Raw genomic sequence first — 19,494 nt, forward strand, 5'->3', positions numbered from 1 at the left:
GTTGTGTATTCTTCCTCCATATTTAGCTTTAATAAAATTGCTTATTGAATTTCATTTTTGCTTATTAAAGACTTGAATCATCTAAAGGAGATACTTACAATAAAAATAATTTTAACATTGATTACAGAAAGAAGGATGTTTAAATTTTGGGTTGGGGTCTTATTTGGTTCTTTTTTATGGTCTTGATTCCTCCAACTATGTTTTTTGTTAAAACTAAAAAACTACTCTTAATCTTGACTAAAGAACAAAGGAGTATTTTATTATTAATTTTCATTTCAAGAAGCACAACCTACGATAAAATTCACCCATGCACACCTTTTATAAGAATATTTATTTATACTATTGTTACACTTCAAGTTGTCAATAATGAAGTTATAATTTGAAGGACAACTATTGACGAATATACAAAAACGAAACAATTGTTGACGCAAAACCAGTTAAAATCAAACTTAAAATCCAAACAACGAAATCAGTCGGGCAGTGAGGACTACGACCAAGGAGAAAGTACAATGTATGGCGAATTTAACAATGATTGAAAAAGAGTTTGAGCACTAAAGAAAAAAAATATAATTAGATTGCTTTGAATATTTATTATAACATTGGAAAATCACATGTTCAAATTCCAGTTATTTATCAACATGTTAACATTCCTTACGAATTACTGTGTAATTTGAGACTTTGAGAGGATATTATTTGTCCCAACGGGCACTTAAAAGAACATGTTTCGATTGTTTGGGTGCGCAAACATTATTATTTATTTCATTATCCTTTTAAACCTATATATAGATATAGATGGTTTATTATATGGGCAATGAAATAATGTAATTTGGATTATTTATTCCTAAAATTAAAAGTCTACGAACATCATTAAAGACCTTAGGATCGATTGAAAAACAACTCACCTTAAAGCTATACTTTAAATGACCGGTGCATTGCACGGGTACAAAACCTAGTTACTTAATAAAACACAAAAGTCACTCAAAGACTTACAAATGAATGCACATGAGGCCGAATCAGCATCTGTATATGCTTTCAGCATGCAAGGGAAAAACAGAGGAATAGAATAAACCAACACTGACAGTTCTTTTAAATATCTTAGAACATGCTACGCTGCTGTATAATGGGGCTCTCTTGGTTGACTAATGAACTTACTCGAATGTTGTATAGTGTAGGAGATGTCAGGTCTAGTCATTTGTAAATAAAGTAGTCTACCAATCAATCTTCTGTAACTTTCAGGATCATCATCAACAAACCGCTCTTATCTAAATTTCCAATAAAACTAAACCCTATAAAGATAAAAAGAACAGAAAAACTCCAAAAATGGAGACTAACGAACAGTTCTCACCAAAGCGGGGAGTTTTATTAATTAATTCATGGTTTTGCATACTAATAATTGATAAATAATTTTTTTATGGGGTTTACCATTGATTAATGATCGATGGAAGCTCTGAATCTGATTCATGGGATTTTCTAATTACTATAGTTTGTGAGTCAACCAACGACACCTAAATTTACTAGGGCTGAGCATCAGTCCAAGATTGGACCTAGACAATTGGTTTGATCCGGTCCATTTTTCCGGTTTGGTACGGTGCATTTTTCTAGCCCGGACGATTGACCTAAATTTTGAACAAGTGGTAATCTAGTAGTAGCATGTTGTGGCAGAATAGCCCATTTTATGCATGTTATTACGGAAGGGAAAACAAGAAGTAAACTGAAAACATAACTAAGGTTGCTTGTAAATTAAACCAAAAGCTATTGACGAGTAAGATCGAGTTGATCAACTTGACAACACGAAACCTCTTCTTGTTTACCGGATTCTTAAGTGAAACACTTATTAAGCACATGGCCCTCTTAATTATGGTTTAATTCTCTGCTTGGTTACTTACTCTATTGGATCATAATAACTTAATTATTGCCATTCTTCCTTGCTACTAGTATTACTTTACTCCTTACTCACATATATATATATATATCTTCATTAATTTTGGTGTCGATCGCAAATCAACGTATAAGCCGATTTTATTAGAACTGACTGAGATATATAGTCGAGTATCTCAAAACTAAAGCATATGGTATGACAGAGCAATGTGTATAACTGCCCAATTGTTGGGATTACGCCTGCGTCGAGACCCTTCATACCTTAAAATAAAGTCAATATGTCTCATATTTAAGTATATACTGTAACTCATTAAGATAGACAAATAATACAAAATGTAGTACTCCATAATAGAACTGTGTTTAAGGGATTAGTGGGTTTCCATCAATGTAATGCAGTAGAGCAAAAGTAAATGGTTTATCAGATGATACAAGGAATATATATACAAGTGTCGATCATCTCCACATATTTTTCAGTTAAGATTATTATTTTATTATAAACTCTTAAGTCATGCATCCATCTAACTATCTAAGTCATCTCATTTATTTAAAAATATTTCCATAATTCCCAATTCCGTGTGTGTTGAATTCTTCTCAAGCTACTATTCATGACTTTAAAAAGTGATTATTTAACCTTGTTCCAAACTATAAATATAATACCGTAAATATTTAAATCAACTGGTAAGGTTTGTTCTAACTTAATCAGAGGTTTCGTCTTCGAACCCTGCGAACGCACCCATACTAAAACATAACATGAGGGAAAGCTTTACCGCCCTACTGGTCCAAGCCGACTCGAATCCGGACTAAACCGGACGGTCTACATTAAAAAAAAAAAAAAAAGAAAAGAAAATTAATAATGAGGATCTCAGATATCGAAGCTATAGCTGTATTATGCTGTGACATATATAATGGAGCATTTCCAAACTCTGAAGTTATATGCATATTGCATCCTGTAATGGCTCCCTACATCAGCTCAACCCTTATAATTAACCTTTTACCCTATCTAGTTGCTTCATCAATCTGCATTTTGTTTTTACTACAACACAAAAAATCAAAAATTAAGAACAAAACTCCACCAGGAAATATGGGTCTCCCTTTTATAGGCGAAACCATGGAATTCTATAGAGCCCAACAAAACAACAGATTGTTTGAAGATTTCATTACTCCAAGAATCCAAAAACATGGTAATACCTTCAAAACAAAGCTGATGGGTTCAGCAACGGTCATTGTGAACGGACTCGAAGCCAATCGATTCTTCCTAGCCAACGAGTTCAAGCTCGTTGTCAGCTCTTGGCCTTCTTCTTCGGTCCAGCTCATGGGAGAGAACTCTATTATGGAGAAGACCGGGGAATGTCATCGTTCACTTAGAGCTATACTAGCCCCGTGCCTTGGTGGCACGGGACTAGAAGCTTTAGTTCCTAAGATTTGTAAGGTGGTCAAGGCCCATTTGGTCAAGGATTGGGGAAATCAAAAACGGGTCATTACCCTTTATAAATCCGCTAAATTCTTGATCTTTACCATAATGTGCGAGTGTGTGCTGGAAATGGAGGCGAAAGAGGAATTGTTTGATTGTTTTGAGAGGGTTCTGGAAGGGGTATTCTCGCCGCCCTTGGACGTTCCAGGGACGAGTTTTTGGAGGGCAAAGAAAGCGAGGAAGGAAATAGAGAGAGAGTTGAGTAGTGTAGTGAGGAAAAAGAGAAAGGAAATGGAGGAATTAGATGAAAATGTAAGGAGTAAAGATGAATTAAAGTCATTGTTATCAAGATTAGTAGGTGGTTTGATTAAAGGAGAAATAAGAGAGGTTGAAGTTATTGATAATATGGTTTTGTTCATCTTTGCTGCTCATGACACCACCTCTTTCGCCATTGCAATGACATTCAAAATGTTAGCCAAACATTCTAATTCCTACACCACCTTGCTTCAAGGTACCTACCTACCTACACACTAACGTCAAATATCGAACAAACACTAACCTTGTCGATCTGATTGTCTTATACAACAATTTCTGTTTTTTATTTTATATATATGCAGAACATATGAAAATAAAAGGTAATAAGAGTCCCGGAAATGAGGGTTTAACAATGGAGGACTTGAAAGAAATGAAGTATACATGGCAAGTTGTTCGTGAAACCATGCGCCTTTCTCCTCCTGTTTTCGGCTCCTTTAGAAGAGCCATTAAGGAATTCGAGTTTGATGGATTCACCATACCCCAAGGATGGAAGGTATTTTCTTTCTTTCAACTTTTTTTGTTCATACCAACAACACCAAGCTCTATTGACAGTATATGGGACACATTAAGTCGAACTATAAAAGAGTTTATTACAAAAAGAAGACATAAGTCATAAGTTTATTAGTACTCAAGTTGGGATAAAGGGAAATTGAAGATTTAGTGTTGATTGATTAAATGCAGGTACTATGGACAGTATATGGGACACATTATAGTGAAGAATACTTCAGAGAACCTCATAGATTTGATCCAAGTCGATTCGAGGAGACGGTACCACCATATGTATTTCTAGCATTTGGAGGGGGGCCAAGAATGTGTGCAGGAAATCAGTTGGCTAAGCTTAACATCCTAATCTTTGTTCATTTGGTTGTTACCAACTATGATTGGTCATTAGTTGAAAATGATGAGCCTATTCTCATGGATCCTCTTCCGATTCCTTCTAAAGGAATGCCTATTACAATTTCCCCTTTTTTTTCAAATCATTCGCCCAATCAATAATAATACCTTTTTTAGTTTTTGCATTCGCAATCTTACAACTATGAAATTTTTTTTATTAGATATAATTGCAAAAATAAGATTTATCAAGTATATACTTTAATAAAGTTTTCTTGTATATTTTTAGAGACGTTGAAGATAAAATCGTGTTTTTTAAACAATGTGTCCATTACTCCATATCATGTGGAAATTAATTGTTTAGTAGTCAATGACTGTATTTATTATTGTAGTGTGAAGTTATAGACGCCGTATCATGTCTTCTTCACCTTGTTGACTTTCATCTATGCCAACTATATATGTTATAAAAAAAATGCCTCACATTCATGATTTTATATTCTCAATGCAACCTCTTGGATAAATTTTGATTAGTGTTTTGATAGGGGAAGAAGGGGTGCTCTAGAAAAGGGTGGCAGTTGCAGCAAAGAGGCGATAGTGGAGGGGGTCGATGAGGGCCAAAAGGGATACGGTGGTGTGGGAAAACTAACCGTCTAAACATAATAATTTAGCATTGTACTAGCTAAAATAACTAAGGTACAAATATAAGATAGCCGTAAACAAAACTAACCGTCTACACTTGCCGACACTCAAGTGCTCGCTCTCCATGACATGAATAGCATTGTTTTACCACCAGGTCATGTGGAGTACTAATAACTTAGCAATTGTAAAAAAGATACAAGGGTTAAAACTTGCATTAACTACTAAATTAACAATCTACTCATTAACTACAAAATTTGGACAGTTCTCGCCAGTAAAGTATCTCCACATACAAAAACATGAAATAATACTACGTAATTCCTAGAGCAATAGGCCATTCCGAGGATTCTGATACTAACAACCGTGTTTTCAGACTACTATTGCCAAAACATTTTCGGTTAAACTGAAGCAGACCAATATAGCTTGAGACTACAAAAATCTGATCAGAGCATCATCTCATCTGCGTTGCCATTATTCATCTTTTCTAGGTCTTCCTGAGATAAGAGGGTTCTCTTGCCACCGGGCCCAGTCTTATCATAGGGTTGAGCCATCTTCCTCAAGAACTGTACCATAAAGTAAAAACAATTCATTTAATCAAATGAAATGATGCCCGACTCAAACTTTATGAATTTACCATTTGTTTAGCTATAAATATTGAGGAAGGCAACGGAGGGGGAAGGGATAGAGGATATGGGAAGAGAAGAAGAGGAGAGGAGAGGAGAGGAGAGGAGTGAAGACTAATGCCATTTTCCTTCCAAATTTTTCATTGTTAGAAAAAGCATAAATTAACCATCTAGAGGAAATGGATCCCTTGATTTTGCGCCCCTCCAAATCTATATCCGATCTAACATTCTAACCAACAAGATATCCGTTACCTCTCATCCCGCCCCTCTTCTTCACTTCAGTCTTCATATCCACTATCAAAAAAAAAGACTAGTCTCTTGTGTGGGACTTAGCCCATATTATAAAGCCTATCAGCATGTCGATAATACCCACTAAAAAGTAAGATCAAGGTATAAGTACTCTGTCTCATGCAGTGATTTGTGGAACCGCATAACTATCAACCAAACTAACTGCAAAACTTTAGTACAGAAGTTTCTCAGATTTAAGTGGGGTCAAGAAGCAGTTTTCTATGTCTATGAAGTTATGAACCATAAATGGTAATGATATCAGACCTCTCTTGCAATGTGTAGAGCCATATCAGTGCTCAAATTAAGGTGAGCATCACGAAGGTGAGACAATATCCATGCTGGAAGCTTCGAGCGCTTATCATGCCGGCTATATCTACACAAACAGGCAACAATAGGAAAGCATCTTAAAGCTCCGCACAAGATTTCTCCAATAAAGCTACATAATTAGTCAATAAGACATCATTTTGGCCCATCTTAGATAATTCTTTAGCAAAAACGCCGCTCATACAGGTCACTGAACAACTCATGATTTAAAAATGCTACCATTATATACAAAACGGAATTTCAGGACGCCTTTATGTTATTTCTCGTTATAGAAAGCTCTACACGAAAACAACAATATTTCGGCTGCACCGTCAGATTTTAAATAACATGTTTCTTTACCTACATATTTACAACTTAAAATACAGATGTTATTTTCAGGAACAAAGCATTGGGAGACATGTATATTAGCAAATCGATTATAAATTTGTGGAAAAGAGGTCAAATGATGAAGTAGATGGACAGCAGCTTAGAAACAAAGCCCAAATTCAGGTCTTAACAAGAATTGAAAATTTAACACATCACGCAAATGCTTTTTAAATTAACTGCGACCCCCCACATTATATCTGAGACTCATACTGATATTCGCGACCATCACCGCAATCACAACAGATAGCGCAGTTTAATACCATGAAACAACTGCCAGCATCTTCATATAGACAAAAATTTCGCAACATTAAGAAAAATATTGCAGTACTTGTTCCATACTTTAAGGTCAAGTGCTAGGTAAATTTGAAACAATTATCAACAATTTTAGGTGCAGTTGGGCAAAACCATGTTGTCAGGTCTCATATAAATCAGCCAACAGATTCTTAGCTAGCTACACTGCTTTCTTAGCATTAGGATCTAAAGAAGCTATATTAATTTTTTTTCATGTAGAAATAATATTACTATACCTCGGAAAAAAAGGGGTATCAGTTAAAACTTAAAGTAAGCCTTCTTTAAAAATAAGCATACTCCCTAACCCTCTCCCCAAACACCCAGCAGACCACTCACAACTCCCCTCAAGCCCCCAGCCCACTACCCTCTCCTCCCCTCGAACATCCAGCTCACCATCCACACCAGCCACTACCCCACCAAAATTCGACGGAGCTCAGGTTGACAATGGAGGGGTCACGTCATAAACAGTGATCACTGATTAGAGATCACATGAGCCCAGAACAGAGTTGATGGTCTGGGGAGTAGATCAGGAGGTGACAACGGTAAGCGAGGAAGTCAAGGAGTGGAGGATGATCCAAAGGCGGGGAATATGTGATCTGGTGGTTTTGGTGTAGAGGAAGAGAGAAGCAGGGTCCAGGGATGTGGTGGGCGAGGAGATTGAGGGGTGGGGGAGAGAGGTGGTGCTCGAGAGCATGCTCGACTGTAGATCTAGGCTCGTCTGGAATTCATCGTAAAAGAATGTTAAGGTCTCGACTCCGTCATGGGGGGTCTAAGCTGGTCGGAGCCAGTCTGAGGGAAGGTGTGGTGGGTAATAGGGAGGAGATAAAAGGTAGGGGCTGGGGATAGAGAAATTTGTAGTAGATGGTGGGGAGGAGAGAAAAGGTTGTTGGTAGAGAGCGGGATGGCTAAATGCTGAGGGAGACGGAGAGGGATCTTATTAAATAGGTTGATTAAAGTTGGGTAAGATTATTTTTTTGAGTGACTAGTTGGGAAAGTCGGTAAGATTACATGGGTGAATAAACTAAGTTGAGATTTTAAGATGGGAAGAACAATGCAGGACATCCAAAAAAAATACACATTGAGCAATACTTTCGAAAAATACGAAATGAAAAGAATTGGGAAGAACAATGCAGGGCATAAAAAAAAAAAGACAAGTGGGAAGAACATTGCATCTACTCAAACAGAGGAAGTATCTACTTAAACATTATAAATTAAGGTGTAAGAATCTTTTAAGATGGCAGAACATGTAACTAAAAATTAAAAAGTCAATAAATATGCCAACAGACCTTTTGTCTGCAAAAATCATCATCCCGTAATCTGCCTTTGACCGAATTACTCTGCCTACACATTGAGCAGCTTGTCTCTGGATCACAAAATCAAGTTAGTCAATATGTTAAGGGAATATATAGAAATAGACATGCAATATACTTTAGAAACAAAGTAGTACCAAAGCATCAAAAGTCAAAAAGTCGCCTTCTTTAATCTGAAAAGTATCTCGTAAATATTCCAACCGAGCGAGTAATATCCTGTTATGTAAGCACAGAGGATGAGTAACAAATATTACATATAATGTTACAGAGTAGTATTTAACAAATACTGAAGGGGTACAGTGCAGTATACAAACAACTCGAGCAACATGAGAAGTTAAACTACAATGATCTATCTGTTGAAAGGGAATATCAGGTACGTTAGGAACATGATATGCATGTTCAGATCTGCAGTATAGGCCTCCGCCATTTTCTAATATGTCAAAAATCAACAACGTATTTGGATTGAGGTAACAAAAAGTTGGAGCTAACCCAAGAGCCTTTGTGCAACGAAGATGCACTGAAGTTTCTTCCTTTTCAAGTGTAAAAATCGATTTGCAAAATAAGATGAAATTAAAGATAAAACCATCAAAAAAGGAAAAAACATATTGGTCTTAGTACTTTATTTGAGAGGAAAGAGGGATGATGGAGAGAAAGAAATGCAAAGGTATATGATGGCTGGCAATAGAAGAGTGGAAAGATTTGGGGAGACTCAATTATTTATACCTGACAGACCTTAAAAAATGGCTTTGAATTTGGAAAAAATAAAATAAAAATTATGCGTTCCGATTCAAAATCCGAAAACTTAGTAATTGATGTATCCAAATCCGATCTAATATTCGACAGTTTTGGATACGGATACCCTCTCCAAAAGTTTTACAAAATCAGATATCACATCTTTCAGGTCGAATACGTATGGTATGTCGGGTAAGTTTGAATAATCGGATAGTTTGCTCTGCTCTAGGTTAAAGAGATGAACTAACCAAGCTCCAGAAGGAGAGTTGAGATACCAACTGGGGTATCTGTCCCATTGGTAACATATTTATTCTATATACACATCTATGAGGAAAAAAAGGCAGTGAATAATCTGACCTATAGTGAAAAGAAATTAAAGCAAATACGATAACACTTGACAATTCAAACTCACTTGCTCAAGGTATACTGGAAAGGAATACCAAACATAATCACCAACCGGCCATAATGTCGATCAAAATCTATACCTTCAGCCACCTTCCCCCTGCAGAATTAGCAAAGCAAAAGTTGTCATAATTTTTTCATATGAAACCAAGTCATAAACCCCCTAGCAAAGTTATGTTCTAAAAAAAACCCAAAGCATCCTCCCAATCTGATGTGTGGAGTAGTTATGCCATATTATTGCCAATAGATAAGGATTTTAAATAATATGAGGCAGGAAATAAACAATGCGATGTCAAAACTAATAATAGCCAAAATCTAGCTCCCTGAACCACCCAAAATTAGGAGAAGGTTTAAGTAATATATGAAGAAGAGAATATATTATTTCCTAACTGCAGCAACATGTAGCAAATGAGGAACAGTGTACATTGTTGTTTTTAAATAAGTTCCGATTGTTGATTGTTGCAACTACAAAAGAGTTCTCATTGCAAGGAGGGGTATGTAATATTCCCCAATGACTCAGAGAGAGAATGTACACTGAAAATTACCTTGCAACAGAGAAAAAAACAGCACCTCTTCCACAATCACAAGCCCTGCGGTAGTTGTCCAAAGCCAAAGTTGTTTCGACCACATCCTGAGTTTCAATGAATACGAGTTTATGCTGCATTATCTCCTGCAGGGACCAAGCTTTTTGGATTATCATTTCTGTCGAGTAAATAAAGATGCCACCACAAAACGAAACAACTAGAGAGCATGGGAAACAAGCAAAAAGGCACATTGATAAATAAAATTATTTTGTGAAGTTGTGAGCAATCCGTTCAGGTATCGACAAATTAATAATAAGAATAAGAATAACCACAAAAGCAAATATAAAGAATTTTTTCAGCTGAGATAATTCAAGGTAGATGTCAATTAAGAGCTCTACCTTTAGAGTTCCAGTTTCATTCCAAGTGTTCACAATAGCATCCATGTATGAGTAGCTGACAAAGAAGCATACTACTCCATCTGGAACAACAGAAACCATTTCTAGCAAAAGTTTTCCATAGTTCCTCGCGACACCAGGATCACTTCTCATATCATACTTGGTGCTAACTGGAAGTTGATCACTGAAATTAACAAGTGAAAGCACAAGCAATGAGATAAACTTTTATGACTTTATGTGTTCCACTCAATAACTAAAGTGAGGTACCGGAAGTTCCAAGAGTCTATGACTTCAAAACAAAAAAATTCGGATCTTATGGAAAAGTGAAAATAAAATGGCAGATCAAGGGTGAAGTCGTTACCTTCCACGAGTGAGGACCATTGGGCATATACAGTCCCTCGTCAGGGACATGGTAAAACTTCGACTGACAACTGGATTGAAATTAAGAAGGCGTGGGTACAGGTCAATAGGGCTCAAAGTTCCCGAGGTAATTACAACTGTCTGGAAACGGTCAAAGACAGGCTTTATAGCAAGTGAAGCATCATGACAACTCAGCTGAACAATTTTAAAGGAGCAAGGTTAGTATTTAGCAAGTCAAAAAAATGTAGAAATAGCAATATACAAATAAGAAAACAGAATGGAGAATATTAGAGAGGCTTTGTAAGAGACAATTGCCAAAATAATACAGAACAGAAGCATGACAAAATATAATTATCACACATTTTAACTAACATAATCATAAGGACGACACACACCTGAAGTATGGGATCAGGGATATGAGGCATTCTCTCGTCAAAGGGTTCAATAATAATTGAAAAACCCCTAGCATATGTGCCCACAAGGGTTGCAAAATCACATATTGTTTGAATATATAAGAAGTCATCTGTATTCGTTATCTCGAGGGTCAACATCAGAGAGTGAAGACGGTCATAACAAAATTTCAAAGTTTTCTGGTCAAGTCCAGCTTGGTCATTTAGAGATGCTACAAAAGAAACCGGTGATTCTTTTTCAAAGTTGTCTGTTTGCAAACGGCCTTTCAGATATTGCACCAATCTACGCAATACAGATAGAAAATGCTCTGCACGACGAATATTTCCTGGTACTGCCTCTTTCAAAATATCATCAGGCAAGGCTGGATTAGCTAGCCAAGTATCACCACCTGGAACATAAATTAAATCACTGATTGAAGTAAACTAAAATCACCAGGAGTTAATATGATTGCCGGAGTTCTTAGTTAAGCAATGATATACCAGATAAATCTCCCCTTTGGGCCAATCCTTCAACAAGGCGATTGTATTCTGCACGCAGTTTTCGTTCATCAACGGCCTTAAACCTTCCTAACACACGAAATTATTTAGAAAATCTGTTCAATATTTATCATAAAACAAATTTCAGCCATATAATTGGGCAAGATCATTTTTCTTAGTTGGAAACTTCTGATTTCAGAAATAACAATAACATAAAAGTTAAAAGCAATTACCGAAAAGAAGGAGTGACAAGGGAAAACCTACAGCAATTGCAAGAGAATTGTACAGATTCACTAAGGAATACTGATTTAGATGGGCTACGACAAGGCAAACCATTAGAAACTTTACGTTTTTAAGGGCTTGCAGCTACAATATGAAAAAAAAAAAAAAAAAAAAAAAAAAAAAAAAAAAAAAACTCAACTTAAGGAGGTAAGGTCAAAAAAGATAAATTAAACAGGAAAAAAAGGATAATGTTAAACGGGGCAAACGAAAAGGATCACAAAGGAAAATTAACCTAAACTCACTTCTGCTAAATGAATCCTATAAACTACTCCGTATGAATTAAATGCATAGACTAGCCTCAGCACAAAGTAAAAAAAGTACCTCTCAATTTCTTGAGACATTTTTGTGATATTTCTAGTGGCACCTTCAAGAGTTTGACTTCGGACACTGACACTAAGCGCCTCAATGCAGACATTATCAATGTTATGAGCCTCATCGAAAACAACTACCGACTCCTTCTGCATCTCCTTTGATATAATTCCTGCAACTTTAGGATCAAGAAGATATTGATAGCTATAAACCAGAACATTTGCACGTTGTACCATACGCCTTGCTAAGAAATATGGGCACCATCCTCTCTTCTTCCCTTCTGATCTCAAATCCTGTAACGTATAAACACCTGCATCCAAATTTGCCTCTGGAATCTTCTCCAAATTTTCAAAGAATTGGCAAGTGGGTATATTTGGGTTTTCAATTGCTAGAGATCGAACCCAACTAGCAGTGAGTTTGCGACAACCAGCATCGACAGAGTCTCGATTTTCAGCAGAGACAACAGATGGATTAATGCAAAGATTCTTACGAGAAGAGAGACCGATCGCAAGGAGACTGGCCGAGGGACCCAGGTGGCTGACTTGGTAATCATAGAGTACTTTGAGCTCTGCGAGGGTTTTCTCCATCTCGTGGACAGTACGAGTGCAGTAAATGAGCTTGATTGGGGTGGCGGGTTTGGAGAGAGCATAACTAGTGATGAGGGATAAAAGCGCAATAGTTTTTCCCGTGCCAGTGGGCATCTCCAACAGGCAGTGGCCCTTGGCATCAAGGGCTCGTTTAAGCTCTTCCATGTATGCATACTGCTCTGGGTATATGTTGTCATAGGGGAAGTAGACAGTGACATCATCTATCTGGAACTTCATCCTCCCCAATACGTTATGGCTGAATGACCGGTTTCAGAGGTGTTATGAGGTCAAGATGCACGGACGAACACCTCACATATCACAAAGGTAGCTTCCAGACCATAAAAAGTTCGTCCACATAAAATACAGAGCACTAAATTAGAGCTTCAAAATCTACCTCTCACTCATTGTCTGAAATATGAAAAAAGATTGCAATGTTAGATAAGTGCCTAACCTCTTCCTCCCAGTTTCCCATCGATTAAACATAACTACTTACAATACATTATTTGTTGTTACAACCACCAACTTTTCCAGTCTTTCAACTCAAGAATTTGTTAGCGAGGTTTAGACTCCCTTTCCCATTTAAACCCCACTAATCAGTCACTATAAGTCCACACACACAAATTCATCACGTGGATTGATGAGTATTGATCAGTGGTACAAAAAAGACAACAAGCACGAGGTATTAAAAGCATATAAATTCATGACAACTCTAACTCACATTATTGTAAATCAAGCAAGATGGCCCATCATACCAATAATCCAATACACCCTCCTACAAGTTACAAGCAGTTGAACAGTAAAAATGGCACTCTTCTATTTTGCATTACGACCACGCCCGGTTCTGAGGGTCGTGTGGAGGGGCGGCGGCCTAGGGCCCAAGCTAGAAAGGGGTCCATTGTTCAGAGTTTTAAAATAATAATAGTGGTAGGAAAAGAAAAAAAAATCTAATTTAGGAAAAACAAAGCAATGCTCTTCTAATTTCTCACCCTGACTCTCTACCCTCTTTTTTTTTAAGACCCGAATTCCCAACTCTTTTCTTCTTTAATTGAAAATTTAGCATTTAAAAACTCATCTTCTAATTCCTAAGCAACGGTTTCTTAATTTCAATGGCCCAAGATATAAGATATATGATCACTGATTGACTGATTGAGTGATTGAGTCGATCATAACCTTAAAGCTTTGATTGAGATGGTCTTCAAATGTGGTAGGATGAGGCTCTTGATAAAAGTTAACGCCAAAATTAAGAGTTAATCTTCTTCCACTATCATCACCCTTAATCCACCTTACACAACCCCAAGAACTGCAGCAAACTCACTATTAATGTTTTGCCGCAACTCCTTTGGTCAACCACCGCCAAAATTATTGGCCACCAGCCTCTTGGCCAAATTACCACCAAAATTGCATTATCTCACTACTAAAATTCGACCACCACTCCTTTGGTCACTATTAAAATTCGGCCATAACCCCTCATGGTAGATATTAATTTTAAGCGAAAGCAAACCACTCGCCCAAAACCCGGCATGGCTCATCCCAAAATCCAGAAAGCCTCTTCCGCTACACGAAAGAATTGCATTATACCCACTCCAAATTATGACTCTATCCTTCTCTCACTACCAATTTCGGCAACCATATATATAAAAAAAAGTTGTCTACCCTTTGGCCTTTGCCACCACCCTCTTAGTTTTCACGACAATCTACCTTGTGTAAGCTACATATCGATTTTTAATAGAATTGATATCGTATCTTATTTATTAAAGCAACAACCACAGCGCCTATGTGTCGAGCCTATGTGTCGCTCTGTGGTTGAAAGCCAATAAGTCAAAAAAATACATTTTGTATTTCCTGATTTTTAGTACCCGTGTTCTATATGGGAATTAACAGAGCATTATACTTGGTTTCTATCAAGTCTTAATTGTATACTCCGTATATAATAAATCGGTTTCAAGTAGCTATAATTACAACAATTATTTCAAGTAATTAAATTTTATGACTATTGTCAGAATTGTCCATCTACATTGTCCTCTACATTGTTCGATGATTTCGAATATTAAATATACTAAACAATAAATATTAAATATGTCCAATAACAATATTTACATTTTTAATAACAAAAAAGAATAATAACAAACCCATAATTAATTGAAAAGCCCAGAAAAGGAGAAGAAAATCCATAAATTTACCAGAAAGTGACAATAATGACAAAAAAAACTTGACATGAGTAATTATTAAACCCAGAAATTAGAATTGAAAATAAAGTATAATAGTTTAAGACAAATAATCTTCTTATTCTTCTGCTGGATTTACCCCAAAAGAATAAGAGGGCAATTATCTAGAGTAATTGATGCATTTTTTAAAGTTATACGCAAAAATAAAATTCAACCACCACTGATTTCACTTGCATTAACTAGCACATGTACATTATCCCTGAAAATCAAATAAGCAAAGCTCAAAGTTAAAACATTCATTCATTAACTAGCACACTCTTCGACAAATCATCATCAGTAAAATCAGACGAAACATATGAAATTAAGAACAAATTAATATGAATTGAATAGCAAATTAATACAGTACTAATTTAAGGGCAAATTCGTTTGAATAGCAAATTCGTATGAGATTCAATTCAAATAAGCATATGAAATTAAAAACAATAAAAAGATTAAAATCATACTTACTAAATAATTGATGGATTCGAAATAGGAATAAAAAAAGAGGGATTTATCCTTCTTGCTGGTCGTCGTCTTCACCGGTCAGTATCGTCGTCGGCTGCCGTATAATCTCAGTTTATGGTTAAAGCCTAGAGGTGGATTTTGGGTTCAAGGAAAGAATTGGGATTTTGGTAAAGAAAGACAGTAAAATAAGAGTCCATATTCGGGTCCATACTTACATTGGTTGAGATTGTCTTCTCCAAACATGTAATTAGGGCTGAGCATCGGTCCAAGACCGGACCGGAAGACCGGACCTAAAACTTTTGGTCTTGGACCGGACCAAACCCGAAATATTCGGTCCGGTCCGGTCTTAGACAGAAATGGACCTAGAACTAATTCTTTCACTATTTCGTGTATGATAATTACATTTAAGTTTCACTAAATTAAATGTCGATGAATAATTAGACGATTGTTTTTGAGAAAAAAATACTCAATATTAATTTATAATGTCTTGTGAAGATAAAATGGTAATTTAGTTTATAATATTGTAATGATAGTCTTTAGAAACATAAAATTCGGTCCATTTGGTCCGGACCTAAAATATCCGGGTTTGGTCCAGACCGGACCGAAGACCGAAAACTCAAAAAATGAGGACCGAGGACCGGACCTAAAAAATTCGGTCCGGGTTTGGTCCAGACCAAATGGTCCGGTCCGGTCCAATTTTCCGGTCCGGACCTAAAATTGCTCACCCCTACATGTAATGGTCCTAAATTTATTCATAAAAGTAAGGATAAATTATAAATAACAACCTAGTATTTGCGTATTTTTATAAACGATCCCGTTAACAAGCGCCCCCGGGGTGCTTCATAATGTAGATAATCTTTTATGTTTATAATCAATCAATCAATCAATATCTATCTATCTATATTATTAAAGGAAGCTTTTTTCGAGTGATTATATAGTCTCCAACTTTTGCAAACTACCGCAAATAAATCTATATATCTTAATAATTTTTAAAATAAAGTATTTATGCAATAGAGTTTGAGAGATGTTCAAACTGGAAAAATAGTACCGAAATTATCACAATATATAAAGCGGTATGATGATATCCTACCAAGCATACTTTTTTCTGTCTAATTCTATTCTTTCTTACTTTCCTCTTTGTTTCATTGCAATTTATTTATTTGTCTGCAATCGTGTTGTTTTGTTTGTTGCAATTATTACGTTTGTGAATCTAATTGTTCTTACTTAATGTCAAATCCATGAAGAATATCAAGCAATCTCACAATACTCCGACCTGCATATTAGACATGAAAGTAATCTCAATATTCGGTATCAATTCTTCATCCATGCCTTATGCAGATTTTTTTTTTTTATTTTTGGTAATTTTTAGCATTTAAAATCTCAAACATGAGATCTTTTGTCGTTTTCCTCTGCTCTAATGATTTTTATTTTGAGAAAGCAATTTTACAAATTTGAAGTAATCTATTTTATTGCTATATTTACTTACTAACACACTAGTATAGTTCCCGTGCTACAGCACGGTATTTTTTAGATTTGTTTTATAAAGAAATTTTCTTATTAAATTAATTGTATAAATTAACTATACTTGGAGTTTAATGTTATAATGTATGGAGTACTAAATACTGTATAATCTTAGTAAGAGGTAGAAAATGAAAGTTTATTACCATCAAAAGACACTTTAAGTTGAGTTATTTTTTGTCCGAAAGCTGTTTTTTACTTTACTGTTAAAAATAACACTATAATGTTATATCGTTATATAATATGACATAAAATAAAATTAAGCAATGTAAGATCTAATTAAAATGCGTATTACCTTATAAAGGAAATAGGTAAAAACAATATACTACTCATTTAAAAAGACAATTTACAAATAATTAACTAATATTTTTTATTTTTATTTTTTATTTTTAATAAAGAAAATACATAAAAATTTGGTACGTCATTTAGAAAACCATATTTAGAGTCTAACAGATGAAGGATAATACTATAAAAAGAAGATTTGGGTAATTTTAGAGTGTAACTGGTGAAGGATAACATTTATGGAAATGATTGTATACTAATAAATTAGGGATAATAATTGTTTCTTGTAAAATAAGTAAATATAAATGTAATATTGTTTCCATATATAGTTTTGAGAGGTTATTTTTTTAGGCGGGAAAACTACTAAGAGTTTTTATTCTCTTAGTAGTAGGGGGGATGATATCAAACTTATGTCCTACAGTTTGGCCGTATATTGGTGGTACGGTATGCATGAAGTTTTATCATGATAAACCAACACCTAAGTTTTAGGTTGCCTATTTGCAACCTTCTTGAATCTTATTGTATACATACTTATATGGGCTCAACTAATCATAATAGATTTCTTTATGTATTATTTTAAATAAGTTGACGGTCTTTATAAATAAGTAAAAGCATTATTTTGGTTCCGTATTACTTTTATGAGTGGCACAATACTATAAGAAAAAATGAGCGGCACTTTAAATTTTAGTTTTCGTTTCTTCATGTTTATTTCATGATTCTTGATTATCAGGTTTTGTGTGACTATTTACAATATCCTAACGAAAAGAATTTAATGTTGGGTTTTCGTGCAGAAATTAGCCGATGATTTAGGGGTTCAGGAGGACTTTAGTAAAACGATTCTACTTCGATCATCTAAGACACTATCCTCCATTAAAATAGAAGTTCTATTATACTTTAAAAGCTTTGTAGTGCTACATAAAAAAAAAAGAAAAAAAAAAAAAAAAAAAGGTAGATACGATATACCTGGATGTTTACAACTCGGGATCATCCTTTTTATCATCAACAAGATCAATTATAATTATAAATACAATCATACTCCTATTTAAAGCTACTTTATACTTGCGTTGCGAAGGCATAATTATGATTGATCTTTGCAATTGTATGTCAATAAGGAGTTTGGTGTATTACTTTCAATAATATTGTTAATTTTTTTGCATTGTAGTCATCCGTATATGTTACTCAGACACATGTTATGGAGTATAACTCTACTTTAGCTATTTGTACTCCCTCATTATAGACTGGTGACATAGTTTAATATTTATATCCTAATGTTTTCCAAGAAAAGAAATCATTACGTATATGTTTTCCCAGGCACGGCCCAGGGGCCGTGCAAGCGGTGCGGCCGCACAGGGCCCCCGACTTGAAGGGGCCCCAATCGTAAGAAATATCCGTGTTAGTTAATAATTAATTTAACGCTTATTTTTAACATAATAATCAACTTGACTCAGTGGTAAGAGTAATGGTACATATTGCCAATGGTCTTGGGTTCGATTCTTGGGAATCGAACTCGGGTGGTATTGCCTCTTTATCATTTAACTAACCATTATGCCACGTAGTTGTTGTTAAAGAATGGAAAATAAATTTGTTTATGTACTAAATTCCTTCTGGAATGAAGAAAAAAAGTAGCCATATAAAAGTACTCAAAATAGTAAAAATATATTTTTCAAATTATTCTATTAATAAAAATGGTACTCGGGGCCCCTTTTTAAGATTTCGCACAGGGCCCCCAAAATTACCGGGACGACCCTGTGTTTTTCTAAAAAATGACTAAAGTCACATCCATCCTGAAGGAAATCAAATAATTTTACTTTTAATCGATTATAAAGAGTCCAATACTAAATTGAAGAGAATGACATATATATATATATAAGAGAATGAACATAGTATCATATTTTAGCCATCATCTTTATCAGATGTATAAGTTGGGTCCAGTTAGGATTTAAGAGTATTTATTAGTGATTTAGTGTGATTGTCAATTTGAGAATGGGTTACGTAAGAATTAGAGTACATACAACTGATGCAAGCAATGTCAAAAGTTTTCCAACGAGATAATTAGGACACCAAATCCATAAACAACAATAGCCATACATTGTTATATTGGAGTATATCACCATTCGAAGAATATTAGACACAGTGTTTATAACAAGTAGTCCTATAATGGAATGATTTTATGTGAAAATGAGCGTGATATTATTCAATGATTTAAGAGAAAAAATAATGTCAAGGACTAAACACAAAAATATTTTTATTGATAATAGAAGTCCTACTTTAAAA

At 35.2% G+C, this 19,494-nt stretch overlaps 2 protein-coding genes across 3 annotated transcripts; one reads left to right on the forward strand and one right to left on the reverse strand.

The window, feature by feature from the left end:
- Nucleotides 1-2,672: 2,672 nt before the first annotated feature.
- LOC141657434 (taxadiene 5-alpha hydroxylase) lies at nt 2,673-4,632 on the forward strand. Its single transcript, XM_074464672.1, has 3 exons — nt 2,673-3,800; nt 3,907-4,097; nt 4,286-4,632. The coding sequence occupies exons 1-3, from the start codon at nt 2,732-2,734 to the stop codon at nt 4,598-4,600; spliced, it is 1,575 nt and encodes a 524-aa protein (XP_074320773.1). The 5' UTR covers nt 2,673-2,731; the 3' UTR covers nt 4,601-4,632.
- A 454-nt stretch (nt 4,633-5,086) lies between these two features.
- Nucleotides 5,087-15,612, reverse strand: LOC141657432 (general transcription and DNA repair factor IIH helicase subunit XPD). Of its 2 annotated transcripts, none has more exons than XM_074464670.1 (12): nt 15,424-15,612; nt 12,177-13,159; nt 11,577-11,659; nt 11,082-11,485; nt 10,688-10,881; nt 10,330-10,510; nt 9,953-10,077; nt 9,418-9,507; nt 8,411-8,489; nt 8,250-8,326; nt 6,247-6,355; nt 5,087-5,634 (listed from the first exon to the last, which is right to left on the reverse strand). In XM_074464670.1, exons 2-12 carry the CDS (start codon nt 12,986-12,988, stop codon nt 5,515-5,517), a joined length of 2,274 nt encoding a protein of 757 aa, XP_074320771.1. In that variant the 5' UTR covers nt 12,989-13,159; nt 15,424-15,612; the 3' UTR covers nt 5,087-5,514. The 2 variants fall into 2 exon arrangements, with proteins under 2 accessions (XP_074320771.1, XP_074320772.1); XM_074464671.1 differs by having other exon boundaries at nt 15,420-15,578.
- Between the last annotated feature and the right edge of the window lie 3,882 nt (nt 15,613-19,494).

Source organism: Silene latifolia, chromosome 5, assembly GCF_048544455.1.
Source record: "Silene latifolia isolate original U9 population chromosome 5, ASM4854445v1, whole genome shotgun sequence".
Lineage (NCBI taxonomy): Eukaryota > Viridiplantae > Streptophyta > Magnoliopsida > Caryophyllales > Caryophyllaceae > Silene > Silene latifolia.